Source organism: Prunus dulcis, chromosome 4 (assembly GCF_902201215.1).
Source record: "Prunus dulcis chromosome 4, ALMONDv2, whole genome shotgun sequence".
NCBI lineage: Eukaryota > Viridiplantae > Streptophyta > Magnoliopsida > Rosales > Rosaceae > Prunus > Prunus dulcis.
Window position 1 is genome coordinate 19,195,895 of NC_047653.1, and position 13,658 is coordinate 19,209,552.

Here is a 13,658-nt window from a genome sequence, read left to right on the forward strand (position 1 = left end):
GCTTACCGAACGGGAGCTTGAAAAGATTAGGGCCGAATACCTCATCCCAGAATCGGTGAAGATGAGGATCCCGAGCCCGACCGAGTCCCTTAGCGACCCCGGGGATGGCGAAGTCGCCTTTTTCACCGACGTGCTCCTGCAGGGGGTCAGGTTGCCGTTGCAACCTACCGTCCAGAAGATTCTTGCCCAGATCGGCTATGCCCCGGGCCAGTACAACCCCAACTTCTGGGTGGCCCTGATGGGGGTGATCGCTGCATTCGGGATTGCCGGGGAGGGGGAACCCTCCTATGAGCAATTCTCGTACCTATACAGCATCACGAAGTCCAAGAGTGCCGATCACGGCGGTTGGGTACAGGCGAACTGCCTGAGGGCTTCCGAGCGGGGGCACTTCGTCAGCTCGGTGCCGACTTCCCAGAAGTCGTGGAGAAATCGGCGGGTACTACTCTCCGGCGATTGGGAATCGCCATCAGGAGTATCCCGTCTGTTTCCTGTGCCTAGGACTTTCCAAATTGCCGGTAGGTTCCCTAGTTGCCGATCGGTAAGCTGTATTTCTGTTTCCTTCTGACATTTTGTTTACTGATATATATTTTTTTTTGTTTCGGCAGGCAAAATCAAGCAGCCGACCCCCACTCAGGCTGAGATTCGGCAGCTCGAGAGAGTGAGGCTGAGGGTCCCGGCTGCCGATCGGATTTACCCCCGCTTTCTCTTTACCAACAACCTGATCAAAGCCAAGCTCGTCGCCCCTGCCGAGAGTAAGTATACTTGCGTTTTTACATGTCCTTTGCTTGATTTGTTTTGCATGCCGACTGACTGAGTATTTTGATCAGTGACGGACGCAAGGAAGGCTGCCGAAGCCAAGAAAATGAGTGAGTCGTCCAACAGGCGGCTCATGATGGGTCTGCAGGGCAAGAAACAAAGGAAACAGCCCGAGACGCCTTCCGTTCGGCCGTCCACGGATCCCGAGGACGTAACCCTGGTGGAACGGCTGCGGCAGCTGGGGGCCGAGCCCGTTGCCTGGCCCTCTGCCGAAGTTTCAGCGCCGGGGCGGTCGGACGCCGAGGCCGTTGCCTCAAGAGCAGCCGGCAAACGTCCGGTGACGGTGGACTTGGAGGCTTCGCCAGCTTCCAAACGGAGCCGTCCGTCAGAGGCTTCAACGGCTGTTTTCGCGGCGGAGGATGACGACGGACCTACGGAGGCCGTCACCATCGCCTGCCCGTCGAAGACGGTTCAATTCGTCAACCACATGATCCTCGGGTCGCAGATGGAGCTGCCCGAGGTTGACGAACTGCCGAAGAAGATACTTCGGGAGCAGGCGGGACGTGCCTTCCGACTGCAGGCAGCGGTAGGATTTTATCTTTCGGTGTCGTCCTTTCGTTATTTATCTTTCGGTTCTTTCTGACCATCTTCCTCGTGTGCAGGCCTCCATGGAGATGTGGCTGTGCGTCAAGCGGGCCATCTCCGCTGCCGAACGGGCGAAAAGGGCCTATGATGACGGTAGGGCCAAGGTTGCCGAGGCCGGCAAGGCGCTCCAGGAGCACGCCCAGCTGCTCAAGGAGAAAGAGGCCGCCGAACGGCAAGCTCTCGCTTCGGAGGCGAAGGCGGAGCAGATGCGGGCAGCTTTGGAGGCAGCGCGGGCGACAGCGCGGGATGCCGAGGCCGTTTCGGAGGCGGTTCAGGATGCCCTGCAGGAGTCCGAGCGGACCAAGGCAGCGGAGGTCGAGGCTGCCGTTTAAGCGGCGATCCGGGGATACCGTTCCTCCGAGGAGTTCACTGCCCTGTTGGACGGGGAAGTTGGCTCTGAGATGGCGGACATATTGTATCGATTCAAACGGTACAACCCCGGCCAGAAGCTGAACCTCAACTTTGCCGCCGATCCTCCTCCCCTTCCGGAGGGAATTACCGAAGAGATGATTGAAGACTACGAAGGGGAGGAAGGCGCCGAGGGGCTCTGGGGCTGCCGAGGCTACTGCCGGTGACGAAGCCGCTGCCTGAGGGCGTTTTTATCTTTGTATTTGTATTTTAATTTCTAATATTTACTTTGAACACATTGGTGCCGAGGGCATCCTTTAATTTGAATCTTAATTTTTATTCAATTTTCAAATGTCCAATTCTCAAATTTTAACCCGTGTGAGTGCGTTATAATTGCTAATTGCCGTGGGCTAATCGCCGATAGACCGCCAATCATCGAGTTTCTCAAGCTATGACTGCTAATTGCCGTAGGCTAATTACTGATCAAAAGTCACTTATTACCGTAGGCTAATAAGGACGCTGTTGTCAAGTTTACCGTAGGCTTATTACCGAAGGGATCTGTAGGGTAAAAATTTGAACGGTCATTCATTGCCGTAGGCTAGTATAGAATGCCGTAGGATGTTTAACATTTAGTTGCCGTGGGCAAAAATGATAATTAAAGGGAGGCTAAAGTAATAGTGCCGAGGGCTTTCTATTAATTCCAGTAGAACAAATACATTGAGTAATTACAGTTCCAACCTGCCGTAGGCTAGGTCACTTGTAGTAGTATTTGAGATGTTCTACGTTCCAAGGATGGCCGAGGGCTTTGCCGTTGGAGCCTCTCAATCGGTAGGTTCCCGAGCGAAGGATACCGATGACTTCATAAGGTCCTTCCCAGGAAGGTCCGAGGGTTCCTTCCGTGGTATCCTTCGTTGCAAGCGATACCTTGCGCATGACCCAGTCCCCGATTCGGAAAGAGCGGGGTCTGACCCTAGAGTCGTAATACCGAGACACACGCTGTTTGTAGGCTTCATTCCGAAGGTTGGCCTGTGCTCGGTGCTCCTCGAGTAGGTCAAGGCTTAGAGACATGGCCTCTTCGTTCTGCTTCGGTGCGAAGGTTTCCGTTCGGTAGGAAGGTTCGCCGATTTCCACGGGTACCACCGCTTCCGATCCAAAAGCCAGAGAAAAAGGGGTTTCTCCAGTGGACGTTCGGTAAGACGTTCGAATGGCCCACAGTGCTTCGGGAAGCTTTTCCGGCCAGGCTCCCTTTGCCTTGTCCAGCTGCCGTTTCAGCAGTTTCTTCACTATTTTGTTTATTGCTTCGACCTGACCGTTCGACTGGGGATGGGCTGGTGATGCAAAAAACAAGTTGATTTTCAAACGGGTGCAAAATTGTTTGAAGAGTTCCGAATCGAATTGCCTGCCGTTATCGGTAATGATAGCATATGGGATACCGAATCGGCAACAAATGTGAGTCCAGACGAAATCTTCAATCTTTGCTGCCGTTATGGTTGCAAGAGGTTCGGCTTCTACCCATTTGGTGAAGTAGTCAACGGCAACCACTGCATATTTTACCTGCCCCTTGCCTTGCGGCATTGGGCCAATCAGGTCCAGTCCCCATTGTGCGAAAGGCCAAGGACTTACAATCGGTGTGAGAGGTTCGGCAGGGATATGTGGGACATTACCGAAGCGCTGGCATTTGTCACACCTCTTCACCAGTGTATTGGCGTCCTGATGCATGGTTGGCCAAAAGTATCCCTGCCGAAAGACTTTGTAGGCGAGGGATCGGGACCCGGAATGGTCGCCACATACACCGTTATGAATTTCCCGAAGGACGTAGTCCCCCTGCTCTGCCGTAAGACATTTGAGATACGGGGTGGTGTAGCCACGTTTGTAGAGCACATCGTTGATGACTGTGTATCTTGCCGATCGGTATCTTAGCTTCCGGGCCTGGGCTTTGTCCTCAGGTAGGGTGCCGTTCGTCAGGTATAAGTATATATCAGACATCCATGTATCCTCATACCGTACGGCACATACCTCGGAGGCTACAGCGCTTGGTTGGGCAAGAATCTCCACTGGTACCTTTCTTCCGACTTTGTCGTTTATCGCCGAAGCGAGTCTTGCCAAAGCATCGGCATGGCTGTTTTCGCCTCTGGGGATCTGTTTGATCTCGTATGCTTGGAAACTTCGGAGTAGCTGATGGGCGGTTGAAAGGTAGGCGTACATGGAGGCATCCTTGGCGGCGAAGTCTGCCGTTACCTGGTTCACAATGAGCTGGGAGTCGCTGTGAATTCGGATTTGCTTTGCATTCATGCTCTTGGCTAACCGAAGGCCGGCCAAGAGGGCTTCGTATTCCGCTTCATTGTTGGATGTCCGGAAGTCGAATCGGAGGGCGTACTCGATCTTGAGTCCGTCCGGTGTTGTCAGCACCAAGCCCGCTCCGCATCCTTGCTGGTTTGCCGAGCCATCGACGTGCAAACCCCAGACGGGAGTTGATGTGTCAAGGCGTTCGGCGCCTGGTTGATCCGGCAAGATGGTCTCGGTAATCGCCTCAGATGTCGGCCGTACTGTTGCTGGGGTAAGCTCGGAGATAAAATCGGCAACAGCCTGGCCCTTTTCGGTGGGCCTTGGAACGAAAGTGTATGTCGAATTCCCCGAGTTCGATCGCCCACTTGATCAGTCGGCCAGAAATTTCTGGTTTCTGGAGCACTTGCCGGAGGGGTTGGTTGGTCAGGACTTTGATCCCGTGTGCCTGGAAGTATGGCCGAAGTCTTCGTGCCGAGACAACAAGGGCCAGAGCCAGCTGCTCTAATGGGGGATACCGAAGTTCCGCACTCTGGAGTGCCTTGCTGACATAGAAGATTGGTAACTCTGCCTTCTCTGGTTTCCGAATTAGTACCGAGCTGACGGCAGTTCCGGATACCGAAAGGTATAGGTAGAGAATTTCCCCAGGCAGCGGTTTTGACAAAAGGGGGGCTTTGCTCATGTAGTTCTTTAGGTCTTGAAATGCGTTATCGCATTCGGCAGTCCATGTGATATCCCGTTTGCCCCCTTTCAAGGCTTTGAAGAACGGTACACATTTATCGGTAGCCTTCGATATGAAGCGGGTCAGGGCGGCCACGCGTCCGGTAAGGCTCTGGATGTCCTTCGTCGTCTTCGGCCTCTCCATATCGATGATTGCCTTTATTTTCTCGGGATTCGCTTCAATCCCCCTCTGACTGATCATGAATCCGAGGAATTTCCCGGAAGATACACCGAAGGCGCATTTCTTCGGGTTCAGTCTCATCCGATAGTCTTTCAGTATGCCGAACATGATTGATAAATTCTGCAGGTGTTCTTCGGCAGTTCTGCTTTTTACCAACATGTCGTCAACATAAACCTCCATGATGTTGCCGATGTAACCGGCGAAGATTTTGTTGACGAGCCTTTGATATGTTGCCCCTGCGTTCTTCAGACCGAACGGCATGACATTATAGCAGTACAACCCTTTGTCCGTTATGAATGCGGTATGTTCGCTGTCGGGAGGGTGCATGAATATCTGATTATAGCCGGAGTAGGCATCCATAAAGCTCAGCAGTTCGTGGCCTGCCGTGGCATCCACGAGCTGGTCTATCCGTGGTAACGAAAAGCTGTCCTTCGGGCAGGCTTTGTTGAGATCGGTATAGTCTTGGCACATTCGCCACCCGCCTGTGGACTTTCTTACCATGACGGAATTTGCCAGCCATACCGGATATGTTGCTTCTCGGATGAAGCCGATGGTTTGGAGTTTTTCGACCTCCGTACGCATCGCTTCGTACCGTTCGGCATCGTATGATCGGCGCTTCTGCCTTACGGGCTTATAAGCGGAGGAGATGGTGAGTTTATGGCTAATTACGTCCGGGGCGATGCCGGGCATGTCCTCGTAAGACCATGCGAAAACTTCCGAATGGTGCCGCAAGAAGTCTATGAATTGCGTTCGGAGGTTCGCAGTGAGTCTAGTGCCGATTCTAACCTGTCGATCGGGCTGCTCATCGCTCAAGGTTATGGTTCCAATTCTTCGGCAGGTTGTGTGTGAGGGGTGGGAGATTCATCTCTAGGGTCGTCAACCGGTCCAGTACCGTTCGGCAAACCCTGCACCGTCATGGTCTCGTTGGGGAGTTTGAACGAGGTTGCCTTGAGCGCCGTAGCGTAGCAAGTCCGCGCGCTCAACTGATTTCCCCGGATTGCCCCCGTGCCGTTCGGGGTTGGGAACTTCATCAACAGCATGTGGGGCGAAAGATGCGCCTTGATCCTCGTCAGTGCCGTTCGGCCAACGATAACGTTGTATGCCGTCGGGCAGTCGACGATGAGGAACTGATCGTACGTCGTCGTTTTTCTCGGCGCCGTGCCAAATGTAATTGGCAGTCTGACACTACCGATCGGTTGGACCAGGTCTCCAGAGAAGCTTAACAGAGGTGTCAACTGCCGGTCGACTTGGTTGTCATTTATTCCCATCTCTCTAAAAGCTTCAGGCAAAGATTACGCTCACGGAGCTCCCGGTATCGATCAGCACTCGCCCTACATCGTAATCGGCAATTTCAGCTCGGATGATCATCGGGTCGTCGTGGGGATAGAGGATTCCCTCTTCTTCCTCTTGGCAAAATGTGATCGGCTCCCAATGAACTTTTGGTATTTCCTGGAACCGATTCACCTCTATTCCGAGCACCTGAGGAAACTGTGCGGCACGCACATACTGTTTCATCGAACGGTGGCTCATCCCCGCAACGGTAGGTCCACCGCTGATAGTGCTTATCATGTTTATCTGCCGAGTGGGGTTCGGCACCGGCGCCGGTGGCTGCCGGGCGATATACTGGTCCAGTTTCCCCTCTCGGATCAGCCGCTCCACAATCTTTCTCAGACTTATACAATCTTCCGTGTTGTGGCTGTTGTGCTGATGGTATCGACAGAATTTACCGGTCTCCCGGTTGTCTTGCCGATTGGGTCTTCGAATATTCGGCTTGGGTATGACCTCCTGTTCGTTCATCAGAACGGTTTCATACGTGGTATTCAGTAGGGTGAAGACCTCGTTGCGGTGGTCACGGTTGGGCAGGGGTCCTCGGTTGTCGTTGCGACCATACCGCCCTTTCCCTTTCTTTGGCTGATCTCTTCGATCGGCACGGTTGTCTTTCCGCTTATGGCCCGCCGAATATGAGTCGGCCCTTTCGTAGGATGTTGCCTTCGCCGGATAAGCGTTTGGCTCTGCATCCTCTTGGCGTGCCGAAACGCTGGGTTTTGAGTTGAAGTACTCGGCCTTGGCGTGTACCGCTGCTTGCTTCATCAGCTCATCATACGTGCGCCAGTTGCTGCTGTGTACTAGGTATCGGAAATGCGAGGACCGAAGGCCACTCTTGAAGGCGCCGTAGGCTGCCCTATCATCTGTTTCCGGACACCTTGAGTACTCGTGACTGAAACGCGCCGCATACTCTCTCAATGGCTCGTCCTCTCTCTGCCGAATCGTGTACAGATCATCGGCAGAGTAAAGACGGTCCGTTTGGATCATGAAGTGATTGAGGAAAATTTGCTTCAGCTCGTCAAAAGAATCGACCGTTTCCGGCTCCAGACGGTAGAACCAATTCAGGGCTGCCTCGGTAAGTGAAGACGGGAATAGCAGGCACTGCCCCTCGTCGCTCAGACCCTTGCATCCGATAGCAGACTGAAATGAATGAAGGTGGGTTAAAGGATCTTCGGTACCAGTGTAGAATGGTATACGCAAGGGCTGCACTTCCCGATCCTGCCGAGAGCGACGGATGCGTCTCGTGAACGGCCCGGGCCGAAGCTTTCCCCACTCAGGTTCCTGGGAGCGAGCCTTGTCGTTTTCCATCTTCTGGACCTTCTGAAAAAGGAGTCGGACAACAGGGTCTCGGCTCGGAATTTCCTCGGAACCATAGTCTTCCGAGCGCCATCGCGGGCTCACAGAGTGATCCTCCGAATATTGAGTTGGTGCCGAACGGTAGGTGGAAGTTTGCGTATTGGAAGGGATGTACTCAGATGCCGACTCCTCCGTGGTGTCCAGCCCTCTGACCTTCCGAATGGGCGACTTGTCTCCTAAGGCGTTCATTCGGGATTCCCTTAGCCGAGCGCTAATCCTGATCGGTGACCTCTGTCTCTCTGCCTCCCGATCATTAAGCCGGTGTCGGCAATCGGTGTAGACCTTCTTGGGGACGTGTGGTTGATCCCATGGTGTCGGCACCACCAACTGTTTGGAAGGCGCGGGCGTTGCCCTCGCTGCCTTTCCGTACCTCCTCCTATGAGGGGTTCCCAAGCTCTCGGAAGAGTGAGTTGTCTGGATGTTCTGCGTGGGCTGCTGGTGCAGCAGCTGCTGGGTTTCGTCCACTTTGGACGACAGAAGGTGGTTGTGTTCCTGAAGCCTAGCCATATCCTTCCGCAGGGACGCGATTTGGACCATTAGCTCGGCTTCAGCGGTTGTTTGGGTTGAGGGGGCGTTCCCGAAGGGAGTGCATGGGGGTAGCGCTGGGCTAGCTCCAGCCTGCCTTCCGAACGGCACCCCTTCCTCCGATAGGAAAGTGGGTACTGAAGTGGTCCCCATGTGTCTAGGGGATAGTGGGTTAATTGTTTTTGTTTCGTTTCCCACAGACGGCGCCAAACTGTTGATGCGAAAAAGTGATTTGACACGTGGTTCGCCCAACTTAGTGATATTGTGCCTTCGGAAGGGAGTTAGTCTTCGGAAGATCAAGTTCCTGCAAAAAGGGAACGTTCAGTAAGACCTTGGGGTACCGGTGCGGTACCGGCCGAAGGCTCTCCGATGCTTAAGTAAGTACGGATTTAGTAAAGATTAGACTACAGATCAAGCGGTAGCGTACCGTTGGTTTCTCTGTCCCCCTTCTTTGGGAATAGGGGTCTCCTTATATAGGCCTTGGGAGGCGTGCTTATGTTGGAATTTCCGATGTGGGACTGTAGGAGCTGGTCGAGAGCATGACACGTGTCCCAGGTCAAAAGTGTCAAGATGTATAGGGTTCGGTAGGGCACATGCCGAAGGGCCTGTGATGTCAAATTGTCGATTCTGTCCACGTGTCAGGTGGTCATTGGTCGTTAATATACGGTATAAACAGAAGTTATTATGACATCTCAATTGTCCCTGTTCCTGATGTTGAGAAAGAGTCCCCGGAGGGTCTCGAAGAATTTATAGTCAAACCTCCTTTAACTAAAAAACTAGCTGGTAGACCGAGAATAAAGAGGATTAAATCTAGTGTCGAGGATAGAAGGGCCAACAAATGCAGTCGATGTGGTCCCACAAGTCAACACAGCAGGAAGACTTATAATTATCAGATTTGAGTGTTTACAGAATGTGTACTTGCTATCAGCAGAATTTGCTTTGCTTGTTTCATTTCATTTTGTTGAAAAAATTCAGATTTGTACGTCTTCAACTATGGAATATGCATTTGTCATTATCGTTAGGCCAATTTTTTTCAGACACATGTCATTAGAGTAAGGTGGCTTATGAAATATGGTGTACAAATATGAACAGATTGTAATGGTTATAACAACCTAACCATTTCCAATATATTGTGTTCCCCAAATTAAAAAGGGTACAAAAAAATATTTTCTAATGGAATGAGAATGAGAATCCAAATACATGACTATAGAGAAACATATCACATAAAGCACTCTTCTTTGATAAGCTCAAAAATACCTATCTATTGTGTTGGTAGCATTATCATACTATGCCTATACCACATATTTTCTCCCCAGAAAAGTACATACATACCGCATTTGTATCTGATTATACCTGTCAAATACGTAGACACACAAAAATACTTATAGTAAAAAATACATAGGTAGAAACATATGAGATGAAGTTTTTTTTTTTTTTTTTTTTTCTAAGCTAAGAATGTGATACTTGTATCATAGGTAACGGATTCATATTATACATATACCACAGATGAGTTATATTTTACCGGAGGTACAATGAGGTATATGTTGATTAGGTAGCTGAATTATATCATAACTATACTGTACATAAGTCATACGTCTCAATACAACATAGTAGTCTATGTAAACAAAGGTACAACTAATGCTTGTGGAATAGGTAGCTTATTCACATTATACCTATACCACACATTTTATAGGCTTAATTATACCTAGAAATATTACCTACAACCCATGCTAAATGACAACACGTATTACCAAAAAACAACAATTATATTGTCTCTTTTAAAAACATTATCCAGCAGTTGACAAAAAAAAAAAAATTAACCATGAACTAAACCACGAAAAATACAGTTATCGTGATTTTATTAAACAATGTAACCATTAAAGAAATAGCACTCTAATTAATCCTGTACGTATCCCAGGAACATTCTTCATCACTTTTGAACCTCCCAAGCACATGTGCTCGCATGTTTTTCTTTGCTCCTGGAAGGAACACAAGATCCAATGCCTTTCCTTCAGATAACATCTTCATTATGTACATCACAACTACCCCATAGTCAAAACTATAAAATTTGAGAACAGTTAGTGAAATTGAAACAAATATATGTAATATATTACAGAAAAAATTGGAAACAAACCTGCAAGGATCTTGTTGTGGGCAATTTATGCTTGACCTAATAGGATACTCAACACAATTCGACCTAAGCCACATGAGAAGGTCTTGATCACATGCAGAAAGATTGCACTACTGTGTCACCACTTTGCCCCTCCTCATAACATGTTTCCAGGTTTTATTTGTTTGCAGCATGGTATCCACACTGGATTTGGTATATTGGAAGTTATTTATAATCTCAACATTCTACACAACAAGAAAATGTGAATTACAAAGTGGTGCAATTGTAAAATGTATTATAATGTTGCAAGAGATACTTACCAATTTAAATGCTTCATCCATTTAAGGGTCTACAACTGAGCTACCTTTTAGTTGTAAAGTGTTGTAAAATTCCCACCAACCACTTTATTTGTTCAAGACTAACAAAGTAAAAGTTCTTGTTTGATATGAATGATAGGGAAAAACACAAGATCTTTTTTTTTTTTTTTTTCCAAAAGATCCTGTAGATATACAGCTTTTTTACCGAACGCATTGCCGCAATTGACAAGTTCCTAAAACAGAGAATTGTTAGATTCATAAGCAAGTAGTTATCACGTATGCTCACTGATGATTCAATAAAGTAGTGAAAACTGAAAACCAATGTTTTGGACATACCTAATCAAATGTGGGCATGAAACAAGATTTCAGGTGGCCCCTTGACAGATCCATTTGATCACCATTTAGAATCTCTAGGTAAGATTCCATTGCCTGAATATTAAAATAGAAAACATATAAAGAAAGTGTCATAGTTGTTTGCACATTAATAATAGTAAAAACATTAACAAAGGTAACCTGTATAATAACATATTCCTCATGCAAGAAAAAAACAGAGTCATCATACAATTAGGGACAATAGTAACTATAGAAAATACGTAAATTACCTATGAACAAGATAATGTTAGTCTTACAAAGGACTGTTGGCATCAAGATATTTTTAAGTATGTCGGCGTCATGGAGTGAAAGACATTTTCCGACCCTCAATCTTCTTACAGCTACTATTTGAACAGTGTGGAAACATCTTTCTTTGGTTGTACTTTTTTGGGTTGATGTTCCACGTTATTGGTGTCTCCAGCATCAACTTTAAGCCCTTGCCCTTAATGTCTTCATAGTCGTATTCTAGCCGAATCAAAGCCTGCCTTGGCCTTGCTTTCATCCTAATAATCAGGCTACGTTGTTATGGTGATTTCTCATTTTTGTTTAGTTTTTTAAACAAGTCCAGCTCTGTTTTTAGTTTTTTAAACAAGTCCAGTTCTGTTTTCAGTTTATCAGTCTCCATAGAAAGAACTTGGTTTTGTGACCGTTCAGCATCCAACATTCCATTGAGCTCTTCGAGTCTTCTTTCCATGTCATAAATATCGACCTTACTATTTGAAGGGCCTTCATGGTTGCAATCCATCAATTGCGCTGGTAGCAATTAAAGCATCTTACTAGGATCAAACTCATTCACAGAAGTTGTGTGTGACTCAACTCTCTCCCCACCACTGCTTGTCCTTATTTCCATAGTTTGATTCCCTTTGGTATGCACATTTGGATTGCTTTCCTAGTTGCAGTCCATCAATTGTGTAGATAGCAATTGAAACATCTTACTATGAACAAACTCATTCACTGCAGTTTTGTGTGGATCAGCTGTCTTCCCACCACTACTCGTCCCTATTTACACAGTTTGATTCCCTTTGGTAGGCGTCTTTGGATCGCCTTCCTAGTTGCAATCCATCAATTGCGTAGGTAGCAATTGAAACATCTTACTATGATCAAACTCATTCACTGAAGTTTTGTGTGGCTCGACTGTCTTCCCACCATTGCTCGTCTTTATTTTCACGCTTTGATTTACTTTGATAGGCATCTTTGGACTGATTTCCTTATGTGGCTCCATTGACTTCATAATAGACAATAGAACAGAACATGAGTAAAGTGTACAAAGACAAAACTAAAAAACCAGTACTCTATACATATTATATGTACCTTTAATGCATGAAGGGGCTGGGTTTTCAATTTTGCATGTAGCTCCAACAAATTCCATTTGACAAAATTTGGGAAACTTTGCTCTTTTCCATTAATTGGGTTAATCAATTGTGTACGTTCACAAACCCTAAACTGCACATAGAAACAGTTAAATAGAGACATTATTTAATAGATACTAAATAAGAACATATGGATTATGTTCTTGAAAAAAAACAAATAACAATATCAAAAAAGAGACAATGGACTTACCAATAAGCTACCATGCAACCACATGTACTCTCCACAGAGTTCATGTTCAACAAGGAGTTTTGCAAATACTTTTTTACAGCAATTGCCCATGTATAAGTAGGCATCGTGTCCAAATCCTCTACATATCTAATAATATTTTTCATAAGATTATTTCCACTATTACAGAAGAATAGTGTCACACAAAAATACAAACACACCAATCGTACAAAATCAGTTTCTTTGGCACTCCCATTCAAATTGACCACTTTCAGTATATGATCTTCTAAAAGCCTTTTGCTAATAGTTTTGTAAACAACAAGTCACCTCTCAACGAAACCATTACCTAATTTGTTTTTCTTCTAGTGCAAGTTGATTACTTTCCCATCACATGGCAGCCCAAACAATTTCAATATGTTAGTTTCTATTATTCATGCCTTTATCTCACCAAAAATAAATGCATTTTCTCCTTTGTCAAAACATTTTAAGACAGACACAATATCAGTATTAAATTTTCTGTGAGCATCTTCAATAATTAGACCACCATGGTATGAATTGAACAACCCCCAAAACAATGTTCGCCGGAAGAGCTCAACATGTGACTCCTTCACTTTTTCTCTTATTCGCTCCATTACATGATGAAACTTCAACACATCTGACCTGTACTCCAGGTTTGCAAACTCTTTCCTAGCCATGAGGATACTACAAGAAGAAAGAAAAAAACTAATATATCTATACTGTAGGCATGTACCAAATCAACCAATATATCTCCACAATAGATATGGGAAAGTCCTAATGAATGAAACACATAATGTACATATGTAGTAGAGTAGGGATCTAATATATTATCACCTGGCCTGCATATCTAATCTAACAAACCAAAAATGATTGACGTTTTATCTACCTAAAGAAATAGTTATATATCTCATTCAAATCAACATGTCTGAGACCCAATCCATATTTGACGTTTGACATTGTTCTTTGTGTGCCCAATGTCAGAGACCCAATCCCTATTTAGAAAATTGGGAACAATGTCAAAGATTTTTTTCCTCACTAACATAAACCAATATACAATAACAACCAGAAATTCAAACAATAGAAAATACCTGGAAGATAGGTTCTGGAACTGGTGTTAAATTGTGAAATTCTTCCATAAGAGTTAGTACTTCTGACCATCCAACTA

At 46.8% G+C, this 13,658-nt stretch overlaps 1 protein-coding gene across 1 annotated transcript; it reads right to left on the reverse strand.

Moving 5' to 3' along the window:
- Positions 1-2,502: 2,502 nt before the first annotated feature.
- Positions 2,503-5,041, reverse strand: LOC117625570. Its single transcript, XM_034357110.1, has 3 exons — positions 4,443-5,041; positions 3,304-4,354; positions 2,503-3,009 (listed from the first exon to the last, which is right to left on the reverse strand). Exons 1-3 carry the CDS (start codon positions 5,039-5,041, stop codon positions 2,503-2,505), a joined length of 2,157 nt encoding a protein of 718 aa, XP_034213001.1.
- Between the last annotated feature and the right edge of the window lie 8,617 nt (positions 5,042-13,658).